Genomic DNA, 15,487 nt, shown 5'->3' with positions numbered 1-15,487 from the left:
CCCCAACTGAGATACACGCCCACTGCTGACGCAGCCTCCCGTTGCCGAGGCAACCCGTCCCTACTGAGATACACGCCCACTGCTGACGCAGCCTGCCGTTGCTGAGGCAACACGCTACAACGAAGAGACTCCGCCGCAGGGCGTGGCGGAGACCACAGCAGAGCCGGCAGGAACAGCGCGAATCACACAACAGCAGGGCGGAGCCTCGGCAGCCAAACAGTGGCTAGTCTGCCTTTGAGCTGGGCAGGACACCTGATCGGACATCCAAAAATAAAGCCCAAACCCCTCAACACAGAGCATTTGAGAAAAAAAAAAGGGTTGTTTAATGAGCTGTGTTGCAGCAGAATCAAACATAGCAGCCTAACAGCCCTGAATGAACAACAGAGTGCACAGCTCAGCAATTAAACCCCTATAAAGTACAAACTGTCTCCTCAAGCAGCTCCCTGACCCCTCTATATCCAAAAGACTGTCATTAGGCAGGCATCATCCTGGGACAAAGAGAGCAGAAAAAGAAACTGGTAGCATCCCTCGCTGTGCCACGGCTACTAGAGGTGCACCCCAGACAAGCAGGGTCTGGAGCGGACCTCAACAGTCGTACAGCGAAGGGGCTAGACTGGTAGAAGGAAAACCAAGCAACAGAAATACTTCATCATCAACATTCTGGGTGTCCACTCAGAGACCCAAACGAAAAGTCAGCAACTACGCAGACGACCAGCGGACAAATCCACAAAGATGGGAAGAAACCAGCGCAAAAAGGAGGAAAACACCCGAAACCAGAACACATCGCCTCCTAGAAAGGACCAAAACTCCTCACCAGCAAGGGAACAAAGCTGGACGGAGAATGACTGTGACGAAATGACGGAATTAGACTTCAGAAGATGGATAATGAGAAACTTTTGTGAGCTAAAAGATCATGTATTAAATCAATGCAAAGAAACTAAGAACCTTGAAAAAAGATTTGAAAAAAGATTCGAGGAAATGATAACAAGAATGGATACCTTAGAGAGGAATATGAATGAATTAAAGGAGCTGAAAAACACAATACGAGAACTTCGCGAAGCAAACGCAAGTTTCAATAGCCGAATTGACCAAGCAGAAGAAAGAATATCTGAAGTCGAAGACCAACTCAATGAAATAAAACGAGAAACCAAGATCAGAGAAAAAAGCGCAAAAAGGAATGAACAAAGTCTCCAAGAAATGTGGGACTATGTGAAAAGACCTAACCTACGTTTGATAGGTGTACCAGAAGGGGACGAAGAGAATGAATCCCAGCTGGAAAATACTCTTCAGGACATCATCCAGGAAAATTTCCCCCACCTAGCAAGACAAGCCAACAGTCAATTGCAGGAAATACAGAGAACACCACAAAGATATTCCGCAAGAAGAGCAACCCCAAGGCACATAATTGTCAGATTCAACAGGGTTGAAATAAAGGAGAGAATACTAAGGGCAGCCAGAGAGAAAGGTCGGGTCACCCACAAAGGGAAGCCCATCAGACTCACAGCAGATCTCTCGGCAGAAACACTACAAGCCAGAAGAGAGTGGGGGCCAATATTCAACATTCTTAAAGAAAAGAACTTTCAACCCAGAATTTCATATCCAGCCAAACTGAGCTTCAGAAGTGAAGGAAGAATAAAATCCTTTGCAAACAAGCAAGTACTCAGAGATTTTGTCACCACCAGGCCTGCTTTACAAGAGCTCCTAAAAGAGGCACTACACATAGAAAGGATCAATCAGTACCAGCCATTCCAAAATCACACTGAATGCTAAAGAGCTTCAACATAATGAAGAATCTACAACAACTAACAGGCAAAACAGCCACTTAGAATCAAAATGGCAGTATCAAATTCACACATAACAATATTAACCCTAAATGTAAATGGACTAAATGCACCAATCAAAAGACACAGACTGGCAAATTGGATAAAAATCCAAAACCCATCAGTGTGCTGTATCCAGGAAACCCATCTCACATGCAAGGATACACAAAGGCTCAAAATAAAGGGATGGAGGAAGATTTACCAAGCTAATGGAAAGCAAAAAAAAGCAGGAGTTGCAATTCTCATCTCTGATAAAATAGACTTTAAAGCAACAAAGATCAAAAGAGACAAAGAAGGCCATTACATAATGGTAAAAGGATCGATACAACAAGAAGAGCTAACGATCCTAAACATATATGGACCCAACACAGGAGCACCCAGATACATAAGGCAAGTTCTTAATGACTTACAGAAGGACTTAGACTCCCACACAATAATAGTGGGAGACTTTAACACTCCACTGTCAATACTAGACAGATCAACCAGACAGAAAATCAACAAGGATACCCAGGGCTTGAACTCAGACCTGGAGCAAGCAAACCTGGTGGACATTTACAGAACTCTCCACCCCAAATCCACAGAATACACATTCTTCTCAGCACCACATCACACCTACTCTAAAATTGACCACATAATTGGAAGTAAAGCACTGCTCAACAAATGCAAAACAACTGAAATCATAACAAACAGCCTCTCAGACCATAGTGCAATCAAGTTAGAACTCAGAATTCAGAAACCGACCCAGAACCGCACAGCTTCATGGAAACTGAACAACTGGCTCTTGAATGTTGACTGGGTAAACAACGAAATGAAGGCAGAAATAAAGAAGTTCTTCGAAACCAATGAGAATGAAGACACAACGTGCCAGAACCTCTGGGACACATTTAAAGCAGTCTCTAGAGGAAAGTATATAGCAATAAGTGCCCATATGAGGAGAATGGAGAGATCCAAAATTGACACCCTATCGTCAAAATTGAAAGAGCTAGAGGAGCAAGATCAAAAAAACTCAAAACCCAGCAGAAGACAAGAAATAACTAAGATCAGAGCTGAGCTGCAGGAGATTGAGACACGAAAAACCCTTCAAAAAATCAATAAATCCAAGAGCTGGTTTTTTGAAAAGATCAACAAAATAGACAGACCACTAGCCAGATTGATTAAAAAGAAAAGAGAGAACAACCAAATAGATGCAATAAAAAATGATAAAGGGGAAATCACCACAGATTCCACAGAAATTCAAACCATCATCAGAGAATATTACAAACAACTCTATGCACATAAACTAGTAAACCTGGAAGAAATGGATAAATTCCTGGACTCCTGTGTCCTCCCAAGCCTAAACCAGGAGGAAGCTGAAACTATGAATAGACCAATAACAAGGTCTGAAGTTGAGGCAGCAATTAAGAGCCTACCTCACAAAAAAAGCCCGGGTCCAGATGGGTTCACAGCCGAATTCTACCAGACACACAAGGAGGAGCTGGTACCATTCCTTCTAAAACTATTTCAAACAATCCAAAAAGAGGGAATCCTTCCCAAATCATTTTATGAGACCAACATCATCCTGATACCAAAACCCGGCAGAGACCCAACGAGAAAAGAAAACTTCAGGCCAATATCCATGATGAACATAGATGCAAAAATCTTCAATAAAATATTGGCAAGCCGATTGCAACAGCAAATCAAAAAACTTATTCATCATGATCAAGTAGGATTCATCCCAGGGATGCAAGGCTGGTTCAACATACGCAAGTCTATCAACGTAATTCACCACATAAACAGAACCAAAAACAAAAACCACATGATTATCTCAATTGACGCAGAGAAGGAATCTGACAAAATTCAACAGTCCTTTATGCTAAAAACCCTCAATAAACTCGGTATCGATGGAACGTATCTCAAAGTAATAAAAGCTATTTATGACAAACCAACAGCCAATATCATACTGAATGGGCAAAAACTGGAAGCATTCCCTTTGAAATCTGGTACTAGACAAGGATGCCCTCTCTCACCACTCCTATTCAATATAGTACTGGAAGTTCTAGCCAGAGCAATCAGGCAAGAAAAAGAAATAAAGGGTATTCAAATAGGAAAGGTGGAAGCCAAATTGTCTCTATTTGCAGACGACATGATAGTATACCTAGAAGACCCCATCGCCTCAGCCCAAAAACTCCTGAAACTGATAAACAACTTCAGCAAAGTCTCAGGATATAAAATTAATGTGCAAAAATCACAAGCATTCGTCTACACCAATAACAGACTTAAAGAAAGCCAAATCAAGAGCGAACTGCCATTCGCAATTGCTACAAAAAGAATAAAATACCTTGGAATACAACTCACAAGGAACGTAAGGGACCTCTTCAAGGAGAACTACAAACCACTGCTCAACGAAATCAGAGAGGACACAAACAGATGGAGAAACATTCCACGTTCATGGTTAGGAAGAATTAATATCGTGAAAATGGCTATACTGCCCAAAGTAATTTACAGAATCAACGCTATCCCCATCAAGCTACCATTGACTTTCTTCACAGAACTGGAAAAAACCACCATGAACTTCATATGGAACCAAAAGAGAGCCCGCATAGCCAAGTCAATTCTAAGCAAAAAGAACACAGCGGGGGGCATCACACTACTGGATTTCAAACTATACTACAAGGCTACAGTAATCAAAACAGCATGGTACTGGTACCAAAACAGAGATATAGACCAATGGAACAAAACAGAGGCACCGGAGGCAACACAACATACATACAACTATACAATCTTTGATAAACCTGACAAAAACAAGCAATGGGGCAAGGATTCCATGTTTAACAAATGGTGTTGGGAAAACTGGCTAGCCATGTGCAGAAAGCAGAAACTGGACCCCTCCTGACACCTTACACTAAAATTAACTCCAGATGGATTAACGACTTAAACATAAGACCTGGCACCATAAAAACCCTAGAAGGAAATCTAGGCAAAACTATCCAGGACATAGGAGTAGGCAAGGACTTCATGAACAAAACACCAAGAGCATTGGCAACAAAAGCCAAAATAGACAAATGGGACCTAATGAAACTCCACAGCTTCTGCACGGCAAAAGAAACAGTCACTAGAGTGGATCGGCAACCAACAGAATGGGAAAAAATTTTCGCAGTCTACCCATCTGACAAAGGGCTGATATCCAGAATTTACAAACAACTCAAGCAGATTTACAGGAAAAAAACAAACAAGCCCATTCAAAAGTGGGCAAAGGATATGAACAGATACTTTACGAAAGAAGACATATATGAGGCCAACAATCATATGAAAAAATGCTCATCATCACTGGTCATCAGAGAGATGCAAATCAAAACCACATTGAGATACCATCTCACGCCAGTTAGAATGGCGATCATTAAAAAATCTGGAGACAACAGATGCTGGAGAGGATGTGGAGGAAAAGGAACACTTTTACACTGTTGGTGGGAGTGTAAATTAGTTCAACCATTGTGGAAGACAGTGTGGCGATTCCTCAAGGCCTTAGAAATAGAAATTCCATTTGACCCAGCAATCCCATTACTGGGTATATATCCAAAAGACTATAAATCGTTCTACTATAAGGACACATGTACACGAATGTTCATTGCAGCACTGTTTACAATAGCAAAGACCTGGAATCAACCCAAATGCCCATTGATAATAGACTGGATTGGAAAAATGTGGCACATATACACCATGGAATATTATGCAGCAATCAGAAATGATGAGTTCGTGTCGTTTGTAGGGACATGGATGAATCTGGAGAACATCATCCTCAGCAAACTGACACAAGAACAGAAAATGAAACACCGCATATTCTCACTCATAGGTGGGTGATGAAAAATGAGAACACATGGACACAGGGAGGGGAGTACTAAACACTGGGGTCTATTGGGGGGAAAAGGGGAGGGCCAGTGGGAGGGGGAGGTGGGGAGGGATAGCCTGGGGAGAAATGCCAAATGTGGGTGAAGGGGAGAAGAAAAGCAAAGCACACTGCCATGTGTGTACCTACGCAACTGTCTTGCATGCTCTGCTCATGTACCCCACAACCTATAATCCAATAAAAAATTAAAAAAAAAAAAAAATGATGAGTTCATATCCTTTGCAGGGACACGGATAAAGCTGGAAACCATCATTCTCAGAAAACTGACACAAGAACAAAAAAGCAAACACTGCAGAACTTAAAGTATAAATGTCTTAAAGTTAGAACTTAAAGTTCTCACTCACAGTAGGTGTTGAACAATGAGAACACACGGACACAGGGAGGGGTACATCACACACCGGGGCCTGTTGGGGGTTGGGGGATTAGGAAGGGATAGCAGCAGGTAAGGGGATAGGGGAGGGATAGCGTTAGGAGAAATAAGTAGATGGAGTGATAGATGCAGCAAACTACCATGGTACGTGTATACCTATGTAACAAACCTGCATGTTCTGCGTATGTACCCTAGAACTTAAAGTATAGTAAAAAAAAGACCTCTATGCCCTCATATATTGTATCCTACAGAAGCAATAACCATACAAAAGGCCAGAATGCCTTCTGCCTCAATTTAATCAAATACTCAGTTGTATAAATAAATCTGCTTTATTTTTCTCAAGCAGATTTATGTAAATAAATTTGTAAATAAATCTGCTTGAGAAAGGGCTTTTCTTAGCAACACAAATCAGAATCTGTATTTTAGCTCTGTCAAACCACGCAAGGAAAATAAATAAAAGCATAAACTGAATTCAATCAATCTTTATTGAGCTCCCACGGGGTGCATGAGTTTAGCATCTAAAATTTATATATGTAGAAAAGTGTTATTTTAGCCCCCTTTTTTTAAGTAAAAAAGCAAATTACAACTTCTGTATATATTTCAAGTGAATCATTTAACGTGAGTGAGGCTCAGTTAGATGTTACCGTAAGTATTAACAGAAGAAAAAGGGAAAGTAAAAACATTTTCCCTCTACCTTAAAAGGTTCTGATGCAAGATAAACTAGCCTATTGGTTTAACAATAGCTCATTAAAAAGGCCAGAGAATCTGGGAGAAGATGTACTTGGAAGCACTATCCTTTCAGGGCCCATTCCCAAGATGACAGCAACATAGTGAAAAAATTAACTGGCTCAAAAATTATATTGAGAGATCAAGAGAGTTAGTCACAGCTTAGAAAAAAATCCCAGAATAAATGATACTAGCTAGATTAGTAATTCTGATGTTTCCTTAGAGTTGTCATAGCACTCTGTGCAAACCAGAGGGACTACAAACTGATGCCCCTTTGAACAGAGTGGTTTTAAATAATAGATTCTCCAGTGCACCAACTGTATTTTCAAGTATAATTCTGGTATTTTTACCTGGCAATACAGAAGAAAAAGCAGCAAGGAGAAAATGTCAAGTTTATAGGACATAAAATGATTTGGCAGCCCTAGAATTCCCAGTATGAGTCTTTTTCATCAGGAAAATCATATTCTGGCTCAGTCCAGGGTAACACTGGAGGCAATGATATTGATGGCTTGTTATAAGCAGGAGGCAACAGTGAAAGTATTGAATCCTGGCTTTCTTCTTTCATCTGTTAAAGAAACTCAAAATAAGGCTGTTGATATATAAATTCAATACATCAATTTTGTTAGCAATAAATAACTTTTAAAGAATTTATGTTAAATGTGTTTAAAATTGTTTTCAGGTTATTTTCCCTAAAACTCCCTTTGATTCTGGTCATCTGAAAACAGGAAGAAGAGCCAAATAAACTGATTTCTTATCAGAATTACTTTGCCCTTTCATCATTTCTAGCCAATAGAAAATGTCTCTAAATTAATCAAAATATACACTGAGCATCAGTAACATGTGATGATAGTCCATTTTGTTTTGTAGAATGAAAGTATTTTAGAAAGTATAATTGAATTACCAAAAGTTTTCCTGTTTTTAACTTTATTTTGTAATGAAGTTATCAGTAAGAACCTTGGTAACCAAAATATCTCATCAAGCCAGCAAAATAAGGTGACTTTTTAATAGTAATTAAAAACATCAAGACAACAGATGATAGATCAGCTCACCTGTTTGAAGAAAACATGGGACAATAAACTGCTTGCTGATGGCCTAAAATTTTTAAGTTATAAAAAAGAACTTTATATTAGAATGTAGATTTTTAGGTATATAAATATGTTAGAAATTAGGTTTAGAGCTATAAAACTCAACACACAAAAAAATTTAAAGAATATATGTCAGAAGCCCAATTCTTAGCTACAACCTTGACTAAAAGAAATAAGTCTAGAGGTACCCTTCAATTAATCCATACTCAACATTTACTGGACACAGTATTTATTGACAGTAACTTGGTAGGGTAGCAGCAATTTACAATTTTATACTGTTTAGAGTCTTTACAAAAATGTGGTAATTAATGTCTAGAAAGAGTAGCTGATTTTAACTCTGATTTTTCTTGTAAAAAAAATCAGCTAGAAAATAGTACAGGTTGTGATTGGAGCCCAACTCTTCAGATTTTTCTCTTTCTTCTTTTTTTTTTTTTTTTTGAGATGGAGTCTCACTCTATCACCCAGGCTGGAGTGTAGCGGCGTGATCTTGGCTCACTGCAACCTCTTTTTCCAAGGTTCAAGTGATTCTCCCGCCTCAGACTCCTAAGTAGCTGGGACTACAGGCACGTGCCACAATGCCCGGCTAAATTTTGTACTTTTAGTAGAGACAGGGTTTTGCCATGTTGACCAGGCAGGTCTCGAGAACTCCTGACCTCAGGTGATCCACCCGCCTTGGCCTCACAGAGTGCTGGGATTACAGGCATGAGCCACTGCACTCAACCTCTTCTGATTTTTAAGCCAGTATTCTCATATGCTTGTTCCCACTAGTTGTTCTTAGCATGGACATTTCTTAGATTAGACAGGATTTGATCAAAACATTGATAAAAGATTTATATTTTCCTGAAAAGGCAATGTTACAAAGCTTTTATAAAATGTAAAACATGTACATTTTGTGCTATTTAGAAGAGATCAATATTACCTTTTCTCGGGGTCTTGTTGCAAACAGAGCTGTACCAAGCTAAAGAAGGCAGGAGAGAAGGTTTTTGAGGATGGTGTGTGTAATCGGTCACTATTTACTGTGTGAGTTCCACTGGAGACAAGCACACTTTCTCCAATCCCAGAGTCTATACCTGACCGGGAACTTCTCATTCTGGATTCTGATTGAGGGAAAATACTGATATCCAATGGGCTATAAGGAGGACCTTTCAGTTTCTGTAACAGCATCTAAAAGAAATAGAATGTTCCTTCAACACTTTTCAGGCAAAATATTACAACGGTAACAACAATAAAGCTCCTAAGAATCTGTAGCAAACATGTTTAACAGAAATGATCTAGAATGTAAGCAATCTTATGAAAGGCAAGTAGCTCAAGGATTTTAGCAGCACTTACCTGAGTTCTGTGCATGTCCTGGAAAGGCACCTGCCCATTGGCTAATTCACATGCTGTAATCCCAACACTGTAAATATCTGACTTCACATTATACCCATGTAAATCCTGTAGGACACAATTAATTGGAAATATTTTACTGCAAGTAAGTTAACCAAAAGTTATACACATGTGCTTTTCTGATGAGGATGGTGAACAATAATGGGAAAAAAAACCCATAAGCGACAAATCAAGACACATTTAATATATGATATATAGATTCCTAACATAATTCTAACAAGAAAGAGAAAAGGTCTTGCAGAAGGCCATTTACCAATCCAAATATAAAGAGACAACTGTCCTTTAGTCAAACTCAGAAGACACTCGAGACACAGACAACCCAATTCAACAGCCACACCTGACCTGTCTCAGTAGTTCTGGGCTCAGCCACGGCTGCACTGATGTGCTGAACTGTGGGAAATCATACACAGCCCTATGCCTCTGTCCATGCTTAACCAAACTATGCAGATGGGACAGGCCAGAGAGTGTCACTAGGCCATCACCAGAAATGAGGATATGGCTGGCTTTAATACTCCTAGAACAAAAAGAAACAATCCTAAGTACTAGGAAACTAGCCAATGAAGAAAGCATAAAAATCTGCCAGGAACAAATCCATGCATTCTCTTGAAAATTAAATACCCTTTATAAAACAGCATTATAAACTGCAAAACAGCTGTTTATACAGGAAATATTCAGGGAATAGGAATTTGTTCAGCTATTTACTACAGCACCAACATATGTAAAGATATAATTGAAAGCTACATGTTAAGAATTGATAATATTTTTCAAACAGGAAATGGAATCAAATAATTAATTTTACTTTTTATTTTAGATGAAGTCTCACTCTGTGGCCCAGGCTGGAATGCAGTGGCGCAATCTCAGCTCACTGCAACCTCCACCTCCTGGGTTCAAGTGATTCTCCTGCATTAGCCTCCTGAGTAGCTGGGATTATAGGTGCATGCCACCATGCCTGGCTAATTTTTTTTTTTTTTTTTTTTGTATTTTTAGTAGAGACAGGATTTCACAATCTTGGCCAGGCTAGTCTCGAACTCCCGACCTCAAGTGATGCACCCACCTCAGCCTCCCAAAGTGCTGGGATTACAGGCATGAGCTCCCATGCCTGGCCAATTTTACTATTTTTTAATGCTGCTGCAAAACACCTAAGAAATCATTTAAAAAAAACCAAACAATATTTGAAGTATAAGGTTATAAAGTTAAATGTAATACTACCAAATAAAAGTCTCTCATGCATAATTTATCAAGGTCAAGAGATCGAGACCATTCTGGCCAACATGGTGAAACCCCATCTCTACTACAAATACAAAAATTAGCTAGGCATGGTGGCCAACTGTAGTCCCAGCTATTCGGGAGGCTGAGGCAGGAGAATTGCTTGAACCTGAGGGGCAGAGGCTGTGGTGAGTAGAGATCACGCCACTGCACTCCAGCCTGGTGACAGAGCAAGACTCCGTCTCAAAATGTGTATGTGTACACACACACACACACACACACACACACACACACATATCTATCCTATAAATTTCCTTTAACTGTCAGATAAATTATCAGAGCCTTGTTTTCCATCCCAAACACAATTTGGAAACGTAACAGAGAAAGATGGCCAATCATCCGGTGACATATAATAAAATCTCAGTAAACCAGAAAATAGTTGTGTTGGAAATCCTTGGTTAACTAGAATTTTGCTAAAAAATAATAGTAAGACAAAAAGCTTTAAGGAGACTGAAACAAACAATACAAAAGCAATTGCGCCATTGCACTCCAGCCTGGGTAACAAGAGCGAAACTCCGTCTCAAAAAAAAAAAAAAAAAAAAAAAAAGTAAGACAAAGTCCCAGTATATCTTGGAACAGCACTGTTTTTAGCATTCAATCACTTTTGCATATACACTTTGGTAACAAGAGAAGTCATATTTAGGATGATAATCTCAAGGTACTGCAAAATATTTAAGAAATCAAGGAAAAGTTTAATTACAACTTATGCATAATATAAATATAAGCTGAAAAGCAGATAATGAAGCTCTTTATTTGCTTAAACAAAATCAAAACCAAAAACACCCAGCTAACTAGGATCCCAATTCCTACAGCTCATCCTCTGAGCATCCTCATTAGATTAAGACTGTGAGCTCCATGAGGGTAGGCACTCCACCCTAGCACCAAGTACACTTGGCACAGAGGATGTGATCTGAACATGTTTGGTGAATGGATATATAATGTAAACAATCCACTGCACCTAATCCTCCCTCAATTTTCACTTAAAAGTTTCCTATTCCTCTTTTCTGACATTCAATTGCTCTTTCCTAAAACCTCCTCCAAAGAGTTCTTCCATTAAAATTGTTTCATTTAGTAAAATGTAAATAAGTAAATACCTGTGAATACAGCCATTTTGGTGTAGATAGTTCAACCCTCTCACTGCTCCAAAGAGAATGTTTCTTATTAAAGTTTCACTCATTCCTTCAGGAAAATAGGTCCTCAAGAGTTGACTTGCTGAACCTGAAAGAAACCCCTAAAATCTTTAGATGAACATTGAAAGCGATTTTGCTACCAGCTTCTTTTCATCCATAAACACAAACATATCTGTTACTTTTTGGAGTCTAACCCAAACAACACTTTCCCACACAAATGTGATTTTCTTTCAAGAATCTTTGTTATTTTATTTTATTTGAGACAGAGTCTCACTCTGTCACCCAGGCTAGAGTGCAGTGGCACAATCTTGGCTCACTGCAACTTCTGCCTCCTACATTCAAGCAATTCTCCTGCCTCAGCCTCCTGAGTAGCTGAGACTACAGGCACAGGCCACCATGCCCAGCTACTTTTTGTATTTTTAGTAAATACAAAAATATTCACCATATTGACCAGGCTGGTCTCAAACTTCTGACCTTCTGGTCCACCCATCTTGGGGTCCCAAAGTGCTGCGATTAAAGGCATGAGCCACCGCACCTGGCTCAAGAATCTTTAAACAATTATTTTTCTAATGATACTCTAGAGATTAGGAAAGAGAATTAATGATTTTTCAATATTATTGAATAAAAATACATACTTTGTGTGCATATACAGATAGATACTTAAATCCAGAAGCAATTCACAAAAGCTGCCCTAAAAATCAAAGGTCTAGAATCCATTCAATATTTATTCAACACAATTATTGTGCTAAGTACTTCATGAGCACCTGGGGAACACCCCAAATAAAAAATATATAAATGATCCTGGCCCTCAAGAAGCACAAGCCCAGTGAGGGAGATGGGCACACACAGATGTTTCTAATACAGTGAAATCAGTTTACAATGCAGTGAAACAGACAGGGATGAGGTACATAGGTGGGAAAAAAACTTCTTCCTGCAAAATAACAATAGGTCTCCACTGAAATAAGGGAAGGAAGCTGAAGAGAAAAGACAGCTTGTACAAAGGCACGTTATACTTGGAGAAGCAGTGGTGGTTCATTGATCATCATCCCAATTCTTTTTTTTTTTGAGACGGAGTTTCGCTCGTTACCCAGGCTGGAGTACAATGGCGCGATCTCGGCTCACCGCAACCTCCGCCCCCTGGGTTCAGGCAATTCTCCTGCCTCAGCCTCCTGAGTATCTGGGATTACAGGCACACGCCACCGTGCCCAGCTAATATTTTGTAATTTTTAGTAGAGATGGGGTTTCACCATGTTGACCAGGATGGTCTCGATCTGTTGACCTCGTGATCCACCCGCCTCGGCCTCCCAAAGTGCTGGGATTACAGGCTTGAGCCACTGCGCCCGGCCCATCATCCCAATTCTTACTTTTTTTCTGAAGACTAAAATTCAGCATGTACCAGAAATAAAATACACCATGAAATCTAAAATCGGTCGTTAGACTTATGGACTTATATGGTTTGTTTCTTTTCTTTTCTTTTGAGATGGAGTTTCGCTCTTGTTACCCAGGCTGGAGTGCAATGGCGCGATCTCGGCTCACTGCAACCTCCACCTCCTGGATTCAGGCAATTCTCCCGTCTCAGCCTCCTGAGTAGCTGGGATTACAGGCACGCACCACCATGCCCAGCTAATTTTTTGTGTTTTTAGTAGAGACAGGGTTTCACCATGTTGACCAGGATGGTCTCGATCTCTTGACCTCGTGATCCACCCGCCTCGGCCTCCCAAAGTGCTGGGATTAAAGGCTTGAGACACCGCACCCGGCCTTAGACTTATGGACTTATAAATTAAATGTTGCAAGTCACAAATCCAAAATCCCAACTCATCTGTATAATTATAACATCTAGGCTAAATTAATTTATTTAAAACCAGCATTTTTTTTTTTTTTGAGGAGTGCAAAAAATTGCACTCCAGGCTGGAGTGCAATGGCACAATCTCAGCTCACTGCAACCTCCACCTCCTGGGCCCAAGCGATTCTCCTGCCTCAGCCTCCTGAGTAGCTGGGATTACAGGTACGTGCCACTGTGCCCAGCTAATTTTTGTATTTTTAGTAGAGATGGGGTTTCACCCTAAAGCCAGCATTCTTACCATAGGCCATAAATGGAGAAATAACCCAAAGCCAGCTGCCAACAGTGAAAACTGTCCAATAATTTGTAATATTGGGATGCCGGAAAAAGTGAGATAGAATCACGGCTTTCTAGGATAAACACACAAAAGACAAGACATTTAAAAACAACCTTTTTTTCCTTACGATGAAAACAGCAGTCATGGCAGCTAATACTCAAGGGAGCTTAATAGTGAAATCACTGTTCTTAGAGCTTTCATCTGTTTAAATCTCACAACCACTCCACAAGTATGTGATATTATGTTTCCCATTTTTCAGAAGATAACACTTTAAAATATGTTAGAAAACCTGTCCAAAAGCATGCAATTAATAAAAAGAAGTGGAAGTAGAATGTGAACTTAGTTTCCCGCTAGGGTCATACACTTAATAACTGTACTATGTTCTTATTATTAAAAAAAAATTTAAAAACACATAAAAATATGAAAATAAAAATCTTTTCTATCACTACCTCACAGAGAGCCACTGTTAACATTTTGGTATAGTTTCTCCCAGTCTTTTTTTGTTTGTGCAATATACATGTACACATATAAATGTTCTAAGAATTGGAACAATATCCAAACAAAATCCTTTCCCCTTTTATATCAAAAATGATTCGTGACAATAAAAATGGTATTATAAAATACCTGAAATGCAATTCTGTCAAAATTTGTCATTCAGAAATTAATTTTGCTTAACTGGATGAAAAGGAAACTGTTTGCTTTTGGTATCTTCAATTTTCCTGTGACTATTTATGATTGGACTGAGTAGGGGTATTATAAAACTCCAGACTAGCATTCTGAATATGATAGTCATTTGAAAGAGCAGTAGTTATCAAAGTTTGAATGTATCTATTCTTTCATATAATGAATCTGGCTTCCAAGTGTTCTTTCCAAATTTGTAACTGCATGTTAATTAGAAGAAATCTACATTTCCCTAACAGAAGAACCATCAGTTTGGGTGAGAAAATTCTTACAGATGTAATCTCCTCAAATAAACATTATATTAAATACAATCATCCCTTAGTCTCCACGGAGGATTGGTTCCAGGACTGTATCCCCTGACAGTCTCCTATACACCATCCCATGAATGTACTAAAATCTAAGAATGCTCAAGTCCCTGTATAAAATGGCATAGTATTTGCATATAACCTACACACATCCTCCTATATATTTTAAGTCATTTCTAGGTTACTTACAATTTCTAATACAATGTAAATGCTATATAAGTAGTTATGCTGTGTTTTATTTGTACTATTTTTATTGTATTATTTATTTAAAAAAATATGTTTTCTATTCACAGTTGGTTGAATCTGCAGATGTGGAACCAGTGGATACAGAGGGCCAAGTATGTATCATTTTCTTCATATTGTTACCTGTAAAGCTTTCAGGCGTTCTTCATTACAGTTTTCCAGATTTGTAATTTTTATAGTTACCAGTGTTCCCGTAGGAGTATGCCGTGCAAGATGGACAGAAGTCAAGTTGTCAAATCCTCTTCCTATAATCAGAGAGATAATTCATGTTAGTAACTAAAGAAGAAAAAAAAATTGTCAATTTGGACTTCATAAAAATGGAAAAGTTTTGCTCTTCAAAAAATACAGTTAAGAAAATGAAAAGGCACACTACTGATTCAAAATATTGATAATACTTATCAGGTAACCCAATTAAAAAGAGGCAGAGGATTAAACAAGCAATCCACAAAATAAGATATAGGAATGGCCAATAAGC

At 39.1% G+C, this 15,487-nt stretch overlaps 2 protein-coding genes across 3 annotated transcripts in view; one reads left to right on the top strand and one right to left on the bottom strand.

Moving 5' to 3' along the window:
• The window catches only part of CATSPERT (catsper channel auxiliary subunit tau), a 250,019-nt gene extending 234,837 nt beyond the window's left edge, over positions 1 to 15,182 (top strand). The window contains exon 17 of one of the 2 annotated variants that reach the window (XR_013519035.1): positions 15,063 to 15,086. Coding sequence is in view for 1 of the 2 variants with exons in the window: in XM_078328136.1 (XP_078184262.1) it covers positions 15,063 to 15,182 (120 nt within the window). In the remaining variant the exon portion in view is untranslated. Of the gene's footprint in view, positions 1 to 15,062 lie in introns of both variants that reach the window. The other variant, XM_078328136.1, reaches the window with a different exon arrangement.
• STRADB (STE20 related adaptor beta) overlaps positions 6,541 to 15,487 on the bottom strand; it is a 31,283-nt gene continuing 22,336 nt past the window's right edge. The window contains exons 5-12 of the mRNA XM_002749631.6: positions 15,136 to 15,257; positions 13,748 to 13,856; positions 11,631 to 11,754; positions 9,613 to 9,784; positions 9,214 to 9,318; positions 8,804 to 9,048; positions 7,849 to 7,891; positions 6,541 to 7,364 (exon numbers count right to left, since the gene is read on the bottom strand). Of these exons, the coding sequence (XP_002749677.1) occupies positions 7,221 to 7,364; positions 7,849 to 7,891; positions 8,804 to 9,048; positions 9,214 to 9,318; positions 9,613 to 9,784; positions 11,631 to 11,754; positions 13,748 to 13,856; positions 15,136 to 15,257 (1,064 nt within the window). The 3' untranslated portion in view covers positions 6,541 to 7,220. The remainder of the gene's footprint in view (positions 7,365 to 7,848; positions 7,892 to 8,803; positions 9,049 to 9,213; positions 9,319 to 9,612; positions 9,785 to 11,630; positions 11,755 to 13,747; positions 13,857 to 15,135; positions 15,258 to 15,487) is intronic.

The sequence above is a fragment of the Callithrix jacchus genome, chromosome 6 (assembly GCF_049354715.1).
Source record: "Callithrix jacchus isolate 240 chromosome 6, calJac240_pri, whole genome shotgun sequence".
NCBI lineage: Eukaryota > Metazoa > Chordata > Mammalia > Primates > Cebidae > Callithrix > Callithrix jacchus.
This window is presented reverse-complemented; position numbering and strand designations above follow the sequence as displayed.